General features: G+C 41.8%; 2 protein-coding genes across 4 annotated transcripts in view; one reads left to right on the top strand and one right to left on the bottom strand.

Annotated features, from left to right (window-relative positions):
- Positions 1-4128: 4128 nt before the first annotated feature.
- Positions 4129-21095, bottom strand: mmab (metabolism of cobalamin associated B). Of its 2 annotated transcripts, none has more exons than XM_078554426.1 (10): positions 20856-21095; positions 15315-15379; positions 14455-14548; positions 12452-12509; positions 9906-9978; positions 9216-9313; positions 7821-7885; positions 6579-6637; positions 5438-5623; positions 4129-5404 (listed from the first exon to the last, which is right to left on the bottom strand). In XM_078554426.1, exons 1-9 carry the CDS (start codon positions 20960-20962, stop codon positions 5511-5513), a joined length of 732 nt encoding a protein of 243 aa, XP_078410552.1. In that variant the 5' UTR covers positions 20963-21095; the 3' UTR covers positions 4129-5404; positions 5438-5510. The 2 variants fall into 2 exon arrangements, with proteins under 2 accessions (XP_078410552.1, XP_078410553.1); XM_078554427.1 differs by having other exon boundaries at positions 5438-5601; positions 6578-6637; positions 20856-21090.
- A 91-nt stretch (positions 21096-21186) lies between these two features.
- Positions 21187-22128, top strand: part of mvk (mevalonate kinase) — a 34077-nt gene continuing 33135 nt past the window's right edge. The window contains exon 1 of one of the 2 annotated variants that reach the window (XM_078554424.1): positions 21187-21523. The gene's annotated coding sequence lies outside the window, so the exon portion shown is untranslated. Of the gene's footprint in view, positions 21591-22128 lie in introns of both variants that reach the window. The other variant, XM_078554425.1, reaches the window with a different exon arrangement.

Here is a 22128-nt window from a genome sequence, read left to right as displayed (position 1 = left end):
CCTACATTAGTTCTCGCCTCTGGGAAGCAGCAGGTGATTTAGACAGTTAAGGCTTCAATAAATGGAAGCAAGTCTCTCAGTGTTGCACAGCTTCCCAACCCCCCTGCACTCTTCCTCCCCCACCCCCATGTCAGGAGCCTGACAATGCATTGGAGTTGGCTTCACAGTGGGAGATCCAAGCTGTGTAACAATTAATGCCTTTCAATCATTTGCTGGCAGTAATTCACAGCGCTCAGGTCTCTCTAGCAGGTATGCCATTGCAGCCACTTTATGGAGACTGTTGTCTCTGATACTGCTGTATTTGATATGGCAGTGTTCCCACGTGCTTCTTGCCCTTGTCCTTCTAGGTGGCAGAATCACACCATGGCAGGTTGTTGCTATGTCGATTGTACTGATTTCAGCCACAATGTGTGGGTGGAGAAGGAATTGGATGTTTAAGGTGGTGGACAAGATGCCAATCAAACAAGCTGCTTTGCCCTGGATAGTGCCAAACTACTGACGGAGCTGCATTCACTCATGCAATTGAGGACTATTCTATCACATTCCTGCTGTCTACCTAGTGGATTGTGGACTGGCTTTGGAGAGTCAAGACGTGAGTAACTCACGGCAGGATATCTAGTTTCTGAACTGATCTTTGAAAAAATTATCCCATTAGTCTTATTCTCTTGCTCTTTCCCCATAAACCTGCAATTTTATTCCCTTCTAGTAGTATGGATATAATTATAACAAAAGTTAGAATTTTATATTGGGCTTTATTATTATTTGAATAACAATATTAAATAGTTTCACATGTCCTTTAGTGCAATCAATGAGATTTTTTTCTTTGCATGAGCTGTAATTGTTTCCAGCAAGAGTTTTTTATACAGATTGTTCTGTTACTTCTTCCAAAACTTGAGGCAAGGTGATTACCTGGTGATATTTTTGTTTGAAATTATAATGGGTAGCATCTGAAATGTTTATAAGTGTATAGTATAAAGTATTAAAATCCAAAAGATTCCAGGACCATTCTAAATATGCAACCTATCTTAACATTTCCGCCAACAGTTACCTCACCTAAGTACAATTTTCACAGGTAGGTATAAAAAGTATTGTTTCATGTGCCTATGTACAATTTATATCTGTTGATCATATCTACTAATCTTAAAATTATAGAATCTTATAACACAGATGTTCCAGCTATTTGAAAGTTCTATCCAATTCATTGCACTCTGGCTCTTTTCCCCCCCACGCCCTACAATTTTCTCCCCTTCAAGTATTTATCCATTCCCTTTTGAAAGCTATTGGCCCAAATTTTGCAGGAGTAACAATGGTGAAACTGTCAGCATTCACCATTAGTACTTTTTAGAAACTGACAGCAACTCCTGGAATTCATACTCATACAAAAATCCAGGAGTTGCTGTCAGTGATTCGGCATTTCTCCAGAGGGAGTGCTATTAAGACCTCCCCTCCCCGGATTGCAATCAATTAGAAATCACTGAACTGACAAAAACTTCCACTCTAGCGCTGAGTCTTGCTTTAAAAGCTGCTGAAAGTTTATGTGACATGTAACTGGGTTTTTAAAAGGCATATGAAGTTCATAATTACTGCTGACCGTCCTCATATGAAGTTCATAATTACTGCTGACCGTCCTCTGGCCTGGAAAGTGATTTTGTATTTCTTGAATACCAAATTTATCCATAAGAAATTACACTTCATTTAGTTAAAGTTTGTTTGGAATATGACATGGATAGAAGCTAAAATAATTGTTTTGACTGTAAAATTTAAAATTAAAAATGGAGGGATTTGGTGCTTGCTTCTCGGTTTACTGCCTGTCTGAGAATACTTCAGTGTGATTGGCTGCTTGCCCCACCTGCTAACACTGTTGCTGGATATCCCCTTGGAGCCAGTCAAACTGATAGCAGAGATCACTAAATCTTTGTGAGCAACTTTTTTCGAGGTGATTGCCTTTGCTTCACAGCTGACTGTAAAATCCAGCCCATTATTGATTCCACTTCCATGTCCATCAGGCAGTGCATTCTGGATCACAAAAAACACTATTACAAAAGAGTCTTCTCTCACTCTTTTTTTGGCTCTTTTGCCAATCACCTCATATTTGTCTGGCCCCTTTGGTTACTAACCCTTCCACCACTGGAAACATTCTAATTTACTCTATCAAAACCCTTCAAGCAATTGCCATTGAAGCAAATTTGAGGTCTTAATCACTTCCAAGAAACTATTGTTTTTAAAAGATCTATTACATCCATATATGCAACTAACGTATTACTCTACATACAGGTTGAATATCCTATATCCAAAACCCTTGGGGCTGATTGTGTTTCTGCATTCAAATATTTTTGGATCTACTGTATATACGGTAGGCCTAGATCTAGTTACAATAGCCTAGGCTAGCTATAGTCTACAAATACTAGGTTGGTTCTCCATTTGCCAACTCGCGTATCCTACTTCTTGTTAACACTTATTACACCTGTAGTGTAATGTTACATTGCAGTTAATTTGTATGTTAATAAAGCATAGTCATTCAAAAAAAAGTTTGGTTTTTGGATGTGTTCAGTTTTCAGATGTATGGATAAAGGATATTCAACCTGTACTATGTTTGAAGGAGTGGAAATGGTAAGAGATTAGTGTATTAATAACAAATGCCACAGATTGCTCAGCCTAATGTAAATCAAGTATTCTGATCTGGTATACCGTTACACTTCCTGTACTCAAATCATGTGACTATTTTATATACTTAAAGCCCTGCCTATTATGAGAAGCAAATTAGAGCTATTACACTGAGACCTTCGTGCAAACCAATCGAATGAAACAAATGAAAGTAAGGCAGTGGTCTTTGTTTCTTTTGCATAGGAATAGGAGTATGCCGCTCAGTTCCTGCTGATCTGCATTTTAACATTCACCCATGCTGCTTTCTATGCTGCTGTTAGGTCATCTAATTTGTAATATGGCAGTGATTACTCTATTAATCTTTGCATAACACCCTATAGTCCCTTTTTGCAAGAACAGGAGGAAGCCATTCAAGCCTTTGAACCTACTCATGATTGATCTTTATCTTAACTTCATACACCTTCCTTGGTTCCATATCCCTTAATACCCCTACTTAATTTATTCATGTTACTTTTCAGATTTTCAATTGATCTCTAGTCTCAACAGCTTGGGGGGGGGGGGTGCGGTGGGGGTGTGGAAGCAAGTTCTAGATTTTCATGATCCTTCATGACATTACTACTGAATAGCCTGGCTGGAAGGTTATACCCATTTTTCTCAAATCTTCCACTAGAGGAAATAATCCATTGTCAAAATCCTTCATCTTGGATCTGAATTATATTACCCCTTAACCAACTATACTCTAGAATACAAAAATAGCTGGAAAAACTCAGCAGGTCTGACAGCATCTGTGGTGAGGAACACAGTTAACGCTTCGAGTCCCAATGACTCTTCAGAACTAAAGAAGTATAGAAATGTGGTGAAATATAAGCTGGTTGAGGGGGGTCTTTGACAATCTCTTCTTTGCCTCCACCTATCACTGGCCCTTTACCCAGCTCTACCTGTCCCACCCCCCTCAACCAGCTTATATTTCACCACATTTCTATATTTCTTTAGTTCAGATGAAGAGTCATTTGGACTCGAAACATTAACTGTGTTCCTCTCCGCAGATGCTGTCAGACCTGCTGAGTTTTTCCAGCTATTTTTGTTTTTGTTTGATTTCCAGCATCCGCAATATTTTGCTTTTATACTCTAGAATAAAAGCCTAGTCTATACAACCATTCCTCAATTTTTAGCCCCAGTAGTTAATATATTCTTCCTGAGGTGCAGCTAGAAATTCGAGCTAGACCTTTCAGGAAACACTTATACGCACAAAAGGGTGGTGTAATTTTGGAATACTCCTCCCCAGCTGGCAACTCAATTGCTTGATCAGTTGTGACTTTAAATCAGAAGTTGATAATACTTTTTAGATAATAAAAGTCTAAGGGATATGGGGATACGTATATGGCATTAGGTCGCAGATCAGCCATGATTTAATTGAATGACAAACAGTCTGGAAGGGGCTAAATGGCCTTCCCCTGTTCCCAAGAATGTTCAAGATCACAGCTGTAATAGAGAACCATGGCAAAAACATTAAGAAAGCATTGGCAAAATCTTTTTAAAACTTGTAAAAACAGTACAGCCCAATGATTTTTTTTGCTAGCAAATGGCACAATCATTTTACCCAGTTCCACTGTACTACTGCAGTGTACCAATTTTGAGCAAATTAAAAATATAAGGGCTAATTAGTCTCTGATTTCTTCAATACCATTTTTATTTAGAGTACAGGTTTTTTCAATTCACTTTCAGTTCAGCATAAGTCATTGATAGAAATTAAAAGCCTTAACAGGATGAATTCAGTAATGAAATCAACGTTAAAATACATCTCTCACAAAACAGGATAATGATTACTTAGCAACACTGATTATAATTCAACAGATTGTAGGAAATATCAACTAGAATATCTGCAGAAGTAAAAATTGAACAGCATCTGATTGAAGAACTGTCAGCCAAATGTTAACCTGCTTCCTTTCAAATGCATATTGACCCAATGCATTTCCTAGCTTTTTCAATTTTAAACCAAATTGTGCAAATTTATATAAGTATCATAATACATCCATGAAAACAGCAGTCAGAATTCCAAATTTTAATACCTCATCTCAGCAATGTTAATAGAGCAAAAGTTTGATGTGTCCCACACTGAACAAAGAGTAACCCTGGGTGTTCCTGCCTACTGAAGATCTGGAGGTAAGCCACTCTCCCTGCTCCCTGGATAGTTATGTTGTGCAAAACAAGGAAGCAGAGTAAGGAAGAGGAAAAGAAATAACAGCTTTTTTTGAGAAAAGACTGAAGTACAATTCTTCTCCAAAGACAGGGATTTTAAATCTGTTTCATTAATGGATTGGAAGTTTCCTCTCTACTGAGAGTTTAGATCGTAGGTTTGGTGGTTTCACCCCAACTCAAGAGCATTCTTCTGAAGCTGGGGTTAGGACCCTACTGGAAACTAAATTCTGCATCTAACTCATTCTACACCCAACCTTAAATGTGGGATACTCCCAGTGCAAAAAAAGAGAAATATTCTCTTCTGCATTTTACATCTCTTGCTTTGATGAGCACAAAAACCATTCTCCTTCCTTCCCCATCCCCACCTCAAATCAAGCAGTTGCTTTTAGACAATGATAAAAATGTTGATCCTCTTTTCATGGGAAATAGCTCTACAGAAATACAAACAAGAAAAATAAAGGGAATGGGGAAAATTGTTTGAACATTACCCAATAGCACTGCATTTCTGCATGAGGAGGCACAATGTCAGCTGGCTAGTATGGCAGCAATCTCCTGAAATCTCAAATACAAAACAAGCCACCCAATTAAAAGCTTCATATACCTTTGTCACTGATGTAAAGAAAAGATTTACAACTGCAAAATAGAATCGTTCTGAAATCAGCTGACAAAGGGTTTGCACATCTTCATTATAAGGGGACAGCACCCATTTAGTCTTCAGTTATCCTCTTGTAAATCAGCTCCTTTTTGCCTTCCTTCATGGCAGCATACCTTGCCAATGTGAACAGGTAATCACTTAGCCTGTGAGGAAACAGGAAAACCCCGAGGATTGTTATAGCAAAGTATTATAAATCAACAAGGTATAATTCTGTGACCGAGGACAGATCATTGTAGGGAAACATGATGATTGACCCATTTACCGAACTTCACCTAAGTAGGTAATACTTCCATAAAGAAACTGCTTATTTAACAAGTGCTTTGGTGAACTTCAATTCATTTTATCTTGTTTTTAATTCTGATTGCACTATCCCACATTTTTTGCCTTCCCCTCGAAGATGCCCGAAAGCTCTCTGACAGATACCATTCTCCCAGTGACTGGACAAGCAATAATTCTACCATTTCATGGTGAGCGTTCTAACTGGTATATTAATCAGATTCTCAGCCAATGCCCACACACATATCCAGTAAGAGATACTGAACAGCAACTAGGGACTTTAGTACGACAAAGCCAAATAAAAATGCCCCTATTGCTTTGCTGAGGACAGCTGGATGCAAAACCCTTAACTGAAAAGATCACAAGACATCTTCTAGCCTACTTGCCAAAGCTTTACAGTAAGAAACTCTCCTCAAATGACTGGTACCTTTGCTCAAAGAGCCACTAAATTGGGGAAGAGAAATTCACACTAGTCAAGAGAGATGCTTTTGTGGTTAAATGGTATTTTGGGCAGTGTAAAATGAGCTTTACTCTGCAACTGCTGTAGTATACCTGACACTGGCAGCTTTATGCTGGCCGTGGGTCCAAAATGTGATAGAAGTATTTCATTGCCCACCACCAACCTCAGTGAAAAAAAACTATGAAGTCCCATTTATTTATTCTTCCCCCCTCCCACTGGGCCTAAGGGAGCCACTCATCAGCTGTAGTAGTACTACTACTCTCCTTTAATATGAATATCTGCTTTTCCTAGTATTAATTTACCAATCTTGGTACAATTCAGATGGGAATTGAGATAACTTAATGTAAAGCTAGGCCAGAGCACTAACAATAAAACTAGTTTACCTGTTGAGGTATCTTGCAGCATTGTGGTCAGCTTCTCCAGCTTGTACAATGCAGACCATGCTGGTGAAGGAAACGTATAGTTAAATGACATTAGTGTAAACTCCAAAAATACTCAGACTTTATTTTTTTTTAAATTTGAAATTTTGGCAAGTGTCCCCATTAATCTTATCCTCTTTATCTGACTGGCCTGAGGAGAACAGCCTCAGCCAAGAAGAGGCACCACCTACACCTGGGTGGTCTGCCCATGCCGAAAAGCATGGTAGGAGGGGGAAAGGTTAGTGGACAACGACGACAGATAATGGGCTGGATCAAGAAAGGGTTAGGGAAAGGAGTGGGATCAGAAGTCAGCAAGTTAAAACCTTTCCTTCTGATTTCTCCCCTCCCCGATTCCCAATTGGAGATTCCACAGCTGTCACTTGCATCTCCCTGCTCGGCATAACCCAGTTCAGAAATGACGAGGCTGTAAACTGCTCACCCTCTTCTCAAAAATCAGTGGGCAATGATAAACTGCCCCAGAAAAAAAATCATTGTTCAACAGTATGATGAAGCAAATTTTTTTTTTTTACCTGAAATATATTTTGGTGAAGACTACTGAATGCAACATTCACCAGGCCGTTTTAATGCTGATCGCATTTACATGAGTCAACTACACCATGCTACATCAAATGTTAGACCAGCTAGTTTACATGTTAAATTGGTCCTAGTATATTGCTGGCTCCAAATTAGAGATGAATTTTTAATCCTGCTTTAAAGGTATCTGCTCCCAAAATGTCTCCCGCTCCCTTCCGAAGGCATTGATTCATTCCCAGGTACAATTCTATCAGCTCTTTACTGTCACACCCAAATGGTCGTTCTTCAAACGTAGAGTTTGAAGGCTAAGGGAGACCTGTTGGATAATGATCAGGACTGAGTATTGAGGCTTGATGGATAATTTTAATCCATCTTTAGTCATGCCAGTTGCGATTATTAAATTTTGCAAGGCAATCAAGCTTTTAGACCCTTTCTACTCTGAATCTCAATATCACATTGAGATTGTGTATTCACTTACTTAGCCAGAATGAGGCTGCCCATGGAAGAAGGTTTTATACAATGCTTAAGATTATGCAGCACTTCCTTATGTTACTTGTTATTTTTACTTTTACCCCTTTCATCAGTACTATTCACCTGAATGCCAAAGGTAGTGAGTGACACAGACAGTACTGTTGGAGTGGCAGTAAAATAAAGATCCTGTTCATTAACTTACCTCCTCTCTGCCCTACGACAGATTGATCGTGCCAAGTGCAGGGTTGCACTACATTTTCCTCCTGACTGCAAAAGGAAGAGAAAGGATTGTGGCAGCCTTTGTTCAGTGGAACACAAGATATCAACAGTAACTGCAGAATTTGAGTCAGTGGGTGCTGCAGTGTCACCTGTGGGCACAATAAATGCATTTGCCAGAGATGCATTGGCAGGTTGCACTCCAATGCCTGATCTTGGTCGAGCCATCAAGAAGGGCATGAGAGAGGTTAAACTAGAGTTTGAGTCACTACTGTGTGTCCTGCTTATGAATTATTGGCAACAGCTTCCTTAGTTTGTAAATAAGAATGGAAAAATAGAAATTGAGCTGAAGAAATATATTTCAGTTTAAAATATCAAGTGAAGCTCTGGGCCTTTGAACAGAAACAGAAATACCTGGGAAAACTCAGCAGGTCTGGCAGCATCGTTACAGAAGAGCACAGTTGACGTTTCGAGTCCTCATGACCCTTCAACACAACAGTTCTGTTGAAGGGTCATGAGGACTCGAAACGTCAACTGTGCTCTTCTCCAACGATGCTGCCAGACCTGCTGAGTTTTTCCAGGTATTTCTGTTTCTGTTTTGGATTTCCAGCATCCGCAGTTCTTTGCTTTTATCTCTGGGCCTTTGAAGAGCCAACAGGTGGAATGATATTTTATTTCCTTGCCAACTTTCAGTTATTCCATTAACATGGCAGTCTGATATGCACTTCACATGAAACTTCAAAATGCTGTTCGTTTTTAATGCTTTTAAGAAAGCGAATCCATAAATTTGGATTTTCCCATGCTTGTTATCAGAGCTTCGATTGTGGGATGGGGGCAAATGAGAAAGGAAGGGGATAATTTTCCACCTGGCCTCTGTCAGTGCTCTATGGACAGCTTCTGAAAGATTCATGAGTACATCCCAAAAGATAATTTTCTTTCTGGGGTATACAAGGCACCTTCCCAATGAAAACCATAGTGTGCAATTGCACTGGTGGACAATTATGGCCAGGTACACTGTCCACCACTCTGCCTGTTGTTTCTCTGAAACAGATCTACAGAGATTTGAAACTGCTCACTCCATTCCCAAGATTTCATGCACAGCTGTTCAAACTGCCCTGCTCGGGAGGCCCAGCCACACTGACCAACAAAAAAAAAAACCTTTCTTTTGCTTAAAACTAGTTCTTTGGCAAATACAACTGATGCTGAAAGAGGTTATTTGCACACATTATGTCCTTTTGTTCCTGTACTTTACCATGCTGTGGATTTGCACGATGCCTTAACATGACAGCACCCTGGTACAAATGTGTTTTAGCTTGATGTCATGGAAAGTAAGATTTGAGAGTACAGTATTCTGCGGGACAGAAAACCATGATATACGTACTGGTAAGATGAAGTTCTTGAGAGGTGGGAGCTGCTCTGCATATCGATCAATCCACTTTTCCAGCTCAATCACTGGCTTTTCACTAAATGTTGTTCTCTCTAATACAGACACACAAAGGATAAATCAACATGTTCATGGATATTCTCAACAAAATACTGTTTACCAAGTCTGTTCTGTGCAATGTTTTAAATATATGTAATCCCAGTTACAAGCAGTACACTGAGACAGCAGTATTGGCCAACCACCAATGCTGTGTTGCATATCTCAGCTGCTGAGCACAGGCTAGTTTCACTCTGCTCTATCACCATCTTGTGGCATGGGCAGACTTAGCCCATCTCTTTGCACATTAACTCCTTGAGGCAATAATTCCGCATGGCTGAGTTCTCTCGTGATTCCCACAGTGACCATTCCCAATTTCAGCCAGTCACCTAGCAACAGTAAGGAATATTTTTTCAATGCAAGGAAGGAAATGCCACAAATGGAGTGAATGACCAGACACTGCCCTCAAGCATTGCCCAACTGCTGACTCAGGACAGCACCAGTATATATTTGGGGAGGACCACCTGTTCACTATGAATCAGACAGCTTGTGTCTAGAGAGGAGGGCGGGGGAAGGAAAAACAAGGATTCTGCAGAACCAGGAGAATTAAAATTAAATCAGCCTTAATTGATTTCTTTTAAAATTTCTTACTAAGATGGCTCTCTCGCGCAGAGGAGATAGGAGTAGCTACGTTGGATCCAACATCCTGTAACACACACTGGATCTGTCAAACAAGCCAAACAAGATCAATATTTAATACAGCCATAATATTACATCAAGAATGTAGTAATTACCTCAAGTGACTGTTTTTCCACGGTTATTATACAAATTACAGATACATCTTAGCTATTAGAGTTCAGCAGTATTGGTTACCCTGTAAACAGTCATCTTATATTCACGGGTTTGCTCATACTGCCCAATATTTGATTATATTATAGGGCAACTCAGAAGGTGTAATAATAGAACACCCTTGTGATGAAAACTGGATTTAGTGTCTTTATAACTTGTGCTTCATTCTTTTAGTAGGTGGATGATAAACCCTCAAGAGATGAAGCCAGATACAATTAATAAGCTGCTTTATTTAAAATACTGCAACTAAATAAGCCTAACTTACTACACTCAATTTCATCCCTTTTTTAAAAAAAAGGACAGAATAATAAACCACACATCTGGTCCCTTTCATGGGCTGGGTGAGTAATTTTGGTATTACTCTTCTTTGCAGAAAACCTCAAACTTCAAAAACTGAGCTCCTGCATTTGGTTTGCAAGTCCTTGTCGAGGCCTGTCACTTGCAGATGATTAAAACCCAACTGACTGCCCTTGCCTCCCCATGGGCCATCTCTGGCTCTTCCCTTCCTCAACTTCTCTATTTCTGGGGATAGGCTATCGACCAACATTCACCATAAGCCCAATCACTCCCATAGCTACCCTGATCACACTTCCTCTCACCAAGCCATAGAATGAGTAGCAGGGTAGATGGCCAAAAGCTGCTCAAACAGGTGGGTTTGAAGGAGCATCTTAAAGCAGGAAAGTGAGCCAGAGGGAGGGATAAAAAACCTAAGGCCTAGGCAGTTGAAGGCATAGCCACCAAAGGTGGAGCGATTAAAATTAAAAAGCCAAAATTAGATGAGTGTAGATCTCTCAGGGTTGTGGGGCTGAAGATGATTGAGATAGTTAGGGTCAAGGCCACGGAGGGATTCGAAGCAATGATAATTTTATCACTTGACTGGGAGCCAATGCAGGTCAGTGCGCATATGGGTGATGGGGGAATAGGACTCGGTGCAAGTAAGAACACAGAATGACCTCAAACATACGGAGGGTAGAATGGGAGACTAGCCAGGAGGGTGTTGAAAGAGTTAAATATAGAGGTAACAAAGGCATGGATGAAGGTTTCAACAGCAGATGAGCAGAGGCAGGTGTGGAGTCAGGTGACATTACGAGATAGAAATAGTTCGTCCTAGCAATGGCATGGTGTGAAATCAGAAGCTCATCTCAGGGTCAAATATGACACTAATGTTGCAAACAATCTAGTAGAAATCATGGCCAGCTTTTTTTGCTTTCCTATTCTAAGAACATCAAGGTCAATTGTGTGGCATCGACCACCCTGACTCTTATTTACTAGTTCAGCTCTGACCTGCAAACTTCTCGTCTACACAAATGCACATCACATTAAGTAGTATACATTAAACCATCAGGAACATTGAAAATTTAATACCTTTAAATCACTTTCAAATTTTCCAGGTCGCAATTGTGAAAAGTAAATTTATTTTTTAATTTTTCAATTTGACTCAAAGTTGAACATTAAGTGACCTAAATAAGAATGGCAACATAAAAAAAGGTCCATCAGTATTGGTTTTGCTTAACTCATAAAACACAACTTATAAAGACAAACGCCCAACAACTGCCACAATTGATGATCCATCTCAAAGCATCCATAAGCCCATCAATAATCTCAACTTATACTGCAGAGACTAGATAGGCTGAAGACGTTCTTAAAGCAGAGTTAAAAATTATGGGACTTAGATAAAGCAAATAAGGAGAAGTTGCTTCCACTGGCAAGAGGGTCAGTAACCAAAGGGAACTTAGCAACAGGAAGTGATTTCAGACTCTAGAGCCTATTCCACCATTCAGTTAAAACATGGTTGACTTGTGTCTTAAATCCATCTACCTACCATGATTCCATATCCTTTAATATCCCTTGACTCTCAAAAATCTCAAATTAAAAATTATCGTTTTTTTCTGGGAGTGAAGGGGATGGAATTCTCACACATCCAACCCTGCTCCCATGAAGAGTGTTTCCTAACTTCTCCCCTGAATGGTCTGGATCTGATTTGAAGGTTATGTGCCCTTAGACACCCCCCCACTAGCAGATAAAGTTTCTATCTACCTTAACATTTCCTTTCAAAAGCCTAAAGACTTCAACCCAAATCACCCCTTAACCTTCTGCATTCTAGGAAATACAAGCCTCATTACGTAATCCTCCTCATAACCTAATCCTCAGAATTGTGGTAACATGTTGATGAATCTACCCTGTTATCCTTCCAAGGCCATTATGTTCTATGTGTGGTGCCCAGAACTGTACATAGTTCTCCAGATCTGGTATAACCAGAGGAGTGGGACTAATTCTTTTGTAGAGCTGACACAGGCACAACGGGACAAATGGCCTCCTCCAGGTTATTTGATTCAATGATTCAGTACCTTGTAAAGTTCCTCCTCAAACTCATGACCTTGCTCCGAGCAGAACTCGATGGCCAGCCTGAAATAAACAAAAGATAGCTGTTATAAACGCTAGACTCAGCTTCTCATCAAGAGCAAAGGTTGGGAACTCAAGTCCCGACCGACCTTGGAGTTTCTGGGAGTGGGCTGCACATGCGCAGTTCTGCATTTGAAGTTTAGGGCCGAGGATGAGCCCCGTGTGCCCATGCAAGAAGAAGAACGGTGTAAAAAGCTAGGTCATGTGACTGGGAGCGTAGCGCCATTGAAGACAAGAGTCCTGGGCAGGGGACAGGGACAGAAAGAGGTCCCAGTTAAGTTAAAGATTAGGTAAAGGGCTGTGGTTAGCAGACTTTAATTGAAGAGGGCTCAGGAGAAGCCTGAAGATCCAAGATGGCAGCAGAAGGTTGGGACAAAGGTACCCCTTTGGAGCAGTAGTGTTCTGTGCGGCGTGGCCAAGTTGTGCTTGTGAGTTGGTGCTTGAGTGCAGATTCAGGAATCCAAGGGAACAGAGTCTCGGGAGATAAGATAGAAATCTGCAAGGTGGGCAGTCGTTGCCGCCGTCCAAGTTGGAGTGTCTTTTGGAGAGAATTCCAAGGCTGGATCTTCAAAGGTGAAGATTGGAATCCCTCGTGAGAGAGGGACAGAGTTTCAGTGAGATTGGTCGACTCTGTGTTACTAACGTCTGGGTGGGTGGTTGAGAAATCTGTGGATTTTGATTGTATTTGGCATTTATTGTGTTGTGTAGTACAGTTTGATTGTTAATTCACATGTACCTCATTAACACTGAATATTAGAGTGTAAGATAGATATTGTAAATTGTTTTATCTTCATCTTGTTTTACCTTGTAGAGTAAATTTTATTTTTACTTGTTCAAAACCTGTGGAATTGTGTGGTTTTATTCACTGAGCAAGTGTTTTGAATCTCAAACTTTGTCTATTTTATACAAAAGGTTACTGGTCCTTAACTGAATTTTACCAAAAACTTGGGGGTCTGGTCAAGGATCATAACACAGCTCACAGTCATTGATGCTTCACATGAAACATTAGAAAACAACAACAATGCAACACAATTCTTCCTCTATTACACCTTCTCCTGAAAGTACAAATTAAATGTGCTTTAAAGGATTTACTCAGTTGCAAGTGAGCATTAGTACATAGCTCACGATTCCAGACTAAGACTAAATTAGCAATCTTACTCAGAGAGACAAGGACATCTGGTTTAGGAAATGGAAAATTCCACATTGATACAGAGCTTGAGGTAATCGTGAGGTTAAGATTAAGGCACATGATTGGGGAAGGGTAAAGTTGGTAGTGGTGGGTTTAATGCCCTATTTGCTGTATCTGACCTGGGAATGTTTGCTATTCATTTTGGCTGTGAAAAGTGGAAAAAATGTTCACATCCACGTGGAGTGGGAATATTGTCACAAATACCAGTCAGGTTTCAAAATAAATCCAAGGTTCCAGCAATGAAAGAATAGTGTACCAACACACTACAACCCAGACCGTTAGTTTAATGCAAAGCATAGAAAGGTCAGTTTCTGGTGATTTGGAACTGTGCACTATGTTATTCCCTTTTGTACTTCTCCTCTACCACTTTCCCACATTTTCTCCCCTTCTCTCCCAATGATAATGGTTCCTGCTCGGATTTGTTTCCATGGATGCTGGCTGCCCATGTTAAAACAGTGAATGTCATTTAACTGTGGGAGACCTCACATGCAATGTTCTTATCTAATATCCCCATACCCAGGGAAGGGGTGAAAATCCTGGAGTAATCTTCCCTCTCTGAAGTTCAGAAGCACTGCAGCCAATTATCTTAACTTACCTGCTGCCCTTGACTGAGCTAATTTAACGGCACACGAGGGACTGAACCGTCTTGGTCTGGAAAATTCACTGTGTAGTGACTGCAGCCCTTAAATAGTACAAGTGTTCCCTCAACACATGTTTCTCAATAGCTCCAATATTCTCTGAACATTAAGGGTTACATACCCGATTGCAGATGTCAATTCATCTGCGCTGCCCAAGACTTCAAACACACTATCATCCTTTCGCCTGCGCTCTCCAGTGAATATGTTGGAAAACCCTTTTAAAACATAGAAAATGAAATTAGAAAAGGTGTAAGGAACAAGCATCTTTGAAAGGCTCTCTAGGGTATAAATTTACCTGCTCAGTTACACTGAAGTCAAATGGAAAAACAAACAAGCTGGGGTGGAGTGCAAAACAGGCTACTGATTTGCTATCACTCATTTTGTACTAGGGCACAAGATGGATTTATATCCCTTTTTGTATAGTTTAAAAAAAAAACTTAAAAGAGTATAAAGAACATAGGTAAACATTCATAACCTTATCAGACTCTCTGATCCAGTGGCATCACTGCACATTGAAGGTGCCACTTCTAGGACATTAAGTGTCATTATTATCTCTAATAACGATGCAAGTTCCTGACCCCAGAAGAACTGCTATCAGGAGATTCCGAACAACTCTCATGCTCTTTGCTGTAGTACAGGGAGGACTAGGATCAGGCCACCTGCAGCCCAGGTATAATTTATGAGCTCTGAAGATTAATTCAACGAAGAATTAAAACAAAATTACAATTACAGTTGAGCAATTCTTTTCCACCATGTTTTCATGGAAGGTGTGGACAAATATCTCAAGTTTACAGGATTCTCTAACCCCCGAACACACAAAACTTAAAACAAAAGCATAAAATTACTTTCTATTACATCAAGAGAATATCGTTTTATCTTATATATCAGCTTAAAATTCTCTCTATCCATTCTCAATCCTTTGCTAAATCTAGTGCAGCAGCTCCAACCCTCAGCAACTGTGCAAACAGTATCTCTGCAAACCTTTGTCTCCTGTTTTTGTGTAAATCTTTGGAGTCTTGGGCTTCTCCGCTTTGTTGGCATTCGAACTGCAAAACAATACATTGTTTAAAACAAACGGAGAAACACATTAACTGTACAGTCATAGGCTAGCCCCAAAGCACAGCCAAACTTTTCTAGAATCCCCTAAAGGTTTAGTTGGTAATGCATCAACCAGAAGATCCCACAGTCATTGTTTGTTATCTTTCAGTTAGCTAGTGGGGGCAGCAACTGGGGTGCAACAACAGGTCCATATCACTGGGTTGAGCGAGGATGACTTTTTTAAAAATTCATCCGTAGTCCAGGAACACAGAAGCCAGGTTGGTCATGGAAAGAATGTTTTATGTTACAGAAGATGAAATAAAACTGCACGGGGAAGGCTGTGGCATAATGATATTGTCACTGGACTAATAATCCAAAGACCCAGGGTAACTCTCTGGGGACCCAGGTTCAAATCCCATCATGGCAGATGGTGAAATTTCAATTCAATAAAAATCTGGAATTTAAAGTCTGATGTTGACCACAAAACCACTGCCAATTATCTTAAAAACCCATCTGGTTCACTAATTCCCTTTAGGGAAGGAAATCTACCGTCCTTACCTGGTCTGGCCTATATGTGACTCCAGACCCACAGCAATGTGTTTGACTCTTAAATGCCCTCTAAACAAGGTCAATTGATGACGGGCAATAAATGCTGGCCTAGACAGCGATGCCCACATCCCATGAACAAAAAAGTAAATTGGAGCAGTGGAACTCTGCAACCAGCCATTGCTGGGAACCAACTAATCTTATAAAATCAATACTGGAAGATTTTTTTAAAAAGATAACTTTTTTTTTAAGATCTTGGACAGCAGATTGGGAATGCTTTCAGGGTGGGGGTGGGTGGAGGCAAGGTGGCAGGAGGTCTTAGATCACAGCTTACCTCAGAAAAGGACCTAAGATAAGGCTGAAGTATTTGCTACAATCTTCGACCAGAAGTGTCGAGTGGATTATCCATCTCGGCTTTGTCTGGAATCCCCAGCATCACCGATGTCTTTCTTCAGCCAATTCGATTCATGCTACGTGATATCAAGAAACGGCTGAAGGCACTGGATACGGCAAAGACTATTGGCCCTGACAATATTCCAGCAATAGTACTCAAGATTTGTGCTCCAGTACTTGCTGCGCCTCTAGCCAAGCTGTTCCAGTACGACTGCAACACTGGCATCTACCCGGCTATGTGGAAAATTGCCCAGGTATGTCCTGTACACAAAAAGCAGGACAAATCCTACCCGGCCAATTACCGTCCCATCGGTCTACTCTCAATCATCTTTAAAGTAATGGAAGGGGTCATCAACAGTGCTATCAAAAGGCACTGGCTTAGCCATTACCTGCTTACTAACGCCTAGTTTGGGTTCCGCCAGGGCCACTCAGCTCCTGACCTAATTACAGCCTTGGTTCAAACATAGGCAAAATAGCAAAAGAGGTGAGGTGAGGGTGACTACCCTTGGAATCAAGGTTGCATTTGACCGAGTGTGGCATCAAGGAGCCCTAGCAAAACTGGAGTAAATGGGAATCAGGGGGAAAACTCTCCGCTGATTAGAGTTATACCTAGCACAAAAGAAAATGTTTGTGGCTGTTGGAGGTCAGTCATCTCAGCTCCAGGATATCACTGCACGATTTCCTCAGGGTAGTGTCCTGGGCCCAAACATCTTCAACTGTTTTATCAATGACCTTCCTTCTATCATAAGGTCAGAAGTGGGGATGTTTGCTGATGATTGCACAATGTTCAGCACCATTTGTGACTCCTCAGATGCTAAAGCAGTCCTCGTCCAAATGCAGCAAGACCTGGACAATATCTAGGCTTGGGCTGACAAATGGAAAGTAACATTTGCACCATACAAGTGTCAGGCAACGACTATTTCCAACAAGAGAGAATCCAACCATCGCCCCTTAATGTTCAATGGCATCACCATCACTGAATCCCCCACTTTCAACATCCTGGGGGTTACCATTAACCAGAAACTGAACTGGACTAACCATATAAATACTGTGGCTACAGGTGCCAATCATGATCAAGTTGGAGGGGCTGAAATTTCTTCACTACAGTGACCTGGGAAAACCTGTTTTTGAAAATACCTTCTTAGCTCTTTTTTTTTAAATATGCAGGTTTCTCCAACACGCTGTTCAAGAAATTCCTCCCACTGCTGCTGCCAACTTCCAATGTGACCCTTCTCTAAGCATCGATATCTTTCACCCCTTACCACTCCTACAATCACACTAAATAACCAATCCATCAAACCACATGAAGAAAAGTCCCATCAATGCACATTTTGCCAACTGCAGCCAGAACCCCCACCACCCTGACATCCTCCCACAGCAGATTAGTCAACCCAGCGATACTTAAGTCTAACCTCCCACCACGACCATACCTAGCACTCCTCTCGAGGGCTCTTGCCAATTCTGCGATAGTCTCTAGATACTCCCACCCTAGCACACTCAATTACGATGACCACCTCTCCTTCTCCTATCTGTTCTCCCAGACACCTCCCCACATCACATGATCATCACTCGCAAGCCCAACATTCCTCATCCAGCCCCATCCAACACTGCTACACATAATTCCTACCTCCTGCTGCCCTGGAATCTCATCTGGATGTTAAAAAAAGATAAAATTAATCAAAGAATTAAAATAACTTTTAATAGTAATTGATTTAATTTTCATGCAAACATATACATATTAATTGAATTAAAATCCAATATCATCACCATTAATTATTAAAAATGCAATTTGATTTATTATGTCCTAATATGTAGCCAAAAACCAACACATGGAAGATTTTTTAAGTTTTCACATGGTGTTTAATGCTGACAGGACATTTCATTTGGTACCAGGTAGACCTCTGGAGGTCCCAAAGCACTTCAACAGCCAATGGAGTGTAGTCAATGGCGATTGTGCTCAGTGCTTATCTCAAAGGAAGCTGTCCGCAAAGATCTAGTGATCTCTGTTGGCATGATTATCTAAATAGAAACAATGTGCAGGGTTACGGGGAAAAGGCAGGAGATTGGTTAAGATGCTCAGAGAGCTGGTGCAGACACAATGGGCCGGATGGCCTCCTTCTGCACCGTAATAATTCTAATTAAGGCAATAAAGTGCAACTGAGGTGAGCCCAAGTTGAGTGTTTGTTGTTTGGTCAAAGATCTTTCAAATTAAGGCACTTGTCGATATCATCTCCAGGTTAGAAGCATAAGCAAACTTCTGAGTTCTTTGCAAGGCTGTTTTCAAGATTTAACTTTTGATTTAATTAAGTTTGTGTGTTGTACTAAAATTGTACATGAACGTAATAAGAAACACTGGGTCTTGATCACATTCAATTTCCCCATTTTTCCCTCGATCAGAAGGAGAAACCAGGTCAAAATTTTCAAATCCCCGTAAAAATCAGTCATACTGGAATCGGTAATACTGGAGTTCCATTTTAAGGTATACAAGACCAGTTCGGACAAGTTCTGACAGAAACAGAAATACCTGGAAAAACTCAGCAGGTCTGGCAGTATCGGCAGAGAAGAGCACAGTTGACATTGAGTCCTCATGACCCTTCAACAGAACTAAGTAAAAATAGGGAAGGGGTGAAATATAAGCTGGTTTAAGGGGTTGGGGGGGGGGGTGGTTTGTTGGGACAAGAAGCCAGTAATAGGTGGGGATAACCAAAAGATGTCACAGACAAATGGACAGAGGTGTTGAAGGTGGTGATATTATCTAAAGGAATGTGCTAATTAAGGGTAGAAAGCAGGACAAACAAGGTACAGATAGCTCTAGTGGGGGTGAGGTGGGGTGATGGAATACTAAAAAGGCTAAAAGGTAGAGATAAAATAATGGGTGGAAATACATTTAAAAATAATGGAAATAGGTGGGAAAAGAAAAATCTATATAAATTATTGGAAAAAACAAAAAGGAGGGGGAAGAAACGGAAAGGGGGTGGGGATGGAGGAGAGAGTTCATGATCTAAAATTGTTGAACTCAATATTCAGTCCTGAAGGCTGTAAAGTGCCTAGTCAGAAGATGAGGTGCTGTTCCTCCAGTTTGCGTTGAGCTTCACTGGAACATTGCAGCAAGCCAAGGACAGACATGTGGGCATGAGAGCAGGGTGGAGTGTTGAAATGACAAGCGACAGGGAGGTCTGGGTAATGCTTGCGGACAGACCGAAGGTGTTCTGCAAAGCAGTCACCCAGTCTGCGTTTGGTCTCTCCAATGTAAAGGAAACCACATTGGGAACAACAAATGCAGTAGACTAAATTGAGGGAAGTGCAAGTGAAACGCTGCTTCACTTGAAAGAAGTGTTTGGGCCCTTGGACGGCAAGCATGCAACTGCAGAAGATGCAACACCTGCCCCTTCACTTCCTCTCTCCTCACCGTCCAAGGGCCCAAACACTCCTTTCAAGTGAAGCAGCATTTCACTTGCACTTCCCTCAACTTAGTCTACTGCATTCGTTGCTCCCAATGTGGTTTCCTCTACATTGGAGAGACCAAACGCAGACTGGGTGACCGCTTTGCAGAACACCTTCGGTCGGTCCGCAAGCATTACCCAGACCTCCCTGTCGCTTGCCATTTCAACACTCCACCCTGTTCTCATGCCCACATGTCTGTCCTTGGCTTGCTGCATTGTTCCAGTGAAGCCCAACGCAAACTGGAAGAACAGCACCTCATCTTCCGACTAGGCACTTTATAGCCTTCTGGACTGAATATTGAGTTCAACAATTTTAGATCATGAACTCTCTCCTCCATCCCCACCCCCTTTCCGTTTCTTCCCCCTCCTTTTTGTTTTTTCCAATAATTTATATAGATTTTTCTTTTCCCACCTATTTCCATTATTTTTAAATGTATTTCCACCCATTGTTTTATCTCTACCTTTTAGCCTTTTTAGTATTCCTTCACCCCACCTCACCCCCACTAGAGCTATCTGTACCTTGTTTGTCCTGCTTTCTACCCTTAATTAGCACATTCCTTTAGATAATATCACCACCTTCAACACCTCTTTGTCCATTTGTCTGTGACATCTTTTGGTTATCTCCACCTATCACTGGCTTCTTGTCCCAACAACCCCCCCACCCCCCACCCCTTAAACCAGCTTATATTTCACCCCTTCCCTATTTTTACTTAGTTCTGTTGAAGGGTCATGAGGACTAGAAACGTCAACTGATTTCTTCTCCACCGATGCTGCCAGACCTGCTGAGTCTTTCCAGATATTTCTGTTTCTGTTTTGGATTTCCAGCATCCGCAGTTCTTTGCTTTTAAGTTCTACTGGTACCCTTCATTTCCAAGTTTTACTGTTTTTTTCCCCCTTTTTTTCCATCTTAATTTTGTTTTAGAAGACAAACACAAGTTTTATATCCGCCCAGCAGGATTTATCTGGTTAGAGGAAGGGTTGGTTCTTTATGAAGGGATTGCAGCACTCAGCAGTTGTTGCTGTTGTTGTTGTAAGGATGGCTGGCCAATGTGAACACTTACTCCCGGATGTATTTCCTATCCCTCTTTAGACGGCTGCTCACCTATCACCGTCTGCGCTGCAGTAGCTTCGCCAGCTCCATAACCAGGCCGCCGCCGCCCTTCGGGAACCGCGTACACAGGCGACCAACCTGAAGCCACCCGCGGACATCCGACCTCCTTCACCCGCAAGTCAGGCCACCTCGAAACGCCGCAACCCCATTGGCCAGCGCCCGATCATACCCGCTCAGCTCATCCACCCCATTGGCCCTTTGCGCCCGGCCGCTTGTTACCAGCTGATTGGCCCACAGCGCTCCCGACCGATTGGGCGAAAGGGAGGAAAAGCGACCCGTTGTTTCATTGGCTATCGCTTCGGCGGCTCTCATTGATTGGTCTGTGGGGCGGCTTAACACGGAGTGGTTGGAAAGGGTTTGATTGACGGGGGGCGCTGTTTGTGTTCCGATTGGCGCTGGCGACGGGCGTGCTCCCATTTCACTGGCTGGTTGGAGCGAGCTCCGCCTCCTCTCGCGCCGGCCCGAGCGGGACGTAACGGCGCGATGGTCCGAGGCAGCGCGCGAGCGGCCGGAGTGCGCGAGGGCAGGGGGTGTTTCTTGCTTGTGTGTTTATCAATGTAAATAGTTGGGCAATCTCCACTGCTTCGATCACAAGCGGCTTGAAATGTGTTAAGCAACAGAAAATGCTGGAAAGACGCAGCAGCCTCTGAATCTTCCAGGTGATGGACCTTTCTTCATCAGAACTAAAATTAAACGGTCAGACTGGGATGTGGTCGGGATAAGGAGGTACAAGGGCAAGGGAGAGGAACAACTTCGTAAGTGAGCTGCTAAAGGTGGTGCAGTGGATCAGAAGTCCTGGGCAAGGCTTCCCACTGAGGGAGTGCTGCACTGCCAGAGTTGCTATCTTGCGGGTGCAATGTTAAACCTTCCTTTGTGGATACCAAAGACCCCTAGGCTCTGTTTTGAAGCAGAGCCAGGCGAGCTTTTCCCGGTGTCCTGACCAATATTTATCCCTCAACCAGCAATCGCTTAACCGATACAAAAACAGAATTACCTGGAAAAACTCAGCAGGTCTGGCAGCATCGGCGGAGAAGAAATCAGTTAACGTTTCGAGCCTTCATGGCCCTTCGGCAGAACTGAAGCATAGTTAGAAGAAGGGAGAAATATAAATTGGTTTAAGGTGGGTGGGGTGGGGTGTGTGGGGGCGGGGGGGGGGCGGGAGAGAGACACATTGAGGGTGTGGTGATTGTGGAGATGAGCAGATAATCAAAAGATGTCACAGACAAAAGGGTCAAAGAGGTGTCGAAGGTGGTGACATTTGTCT

The sequence above is a fragment of the Cetorhinus maximus genome, chromosome 12 (genome assembly GCF_964194155.1).
Source record: "Cetorhinus maximus chromosome 12, sCetMax3.hap1.1, whole genome shotgun sequence".
Taxonomy (NCBI): domain Eukaryota; kingdom Metazoa; phylum Chordata; class Chondrichthyes; order Lamniformes; family Cetorhinidae; genus Cetorhinus; species Cetorhinus maximus.
This window is presented reverse-complemented; position numbering and strand designations above follow the sequence as displayed.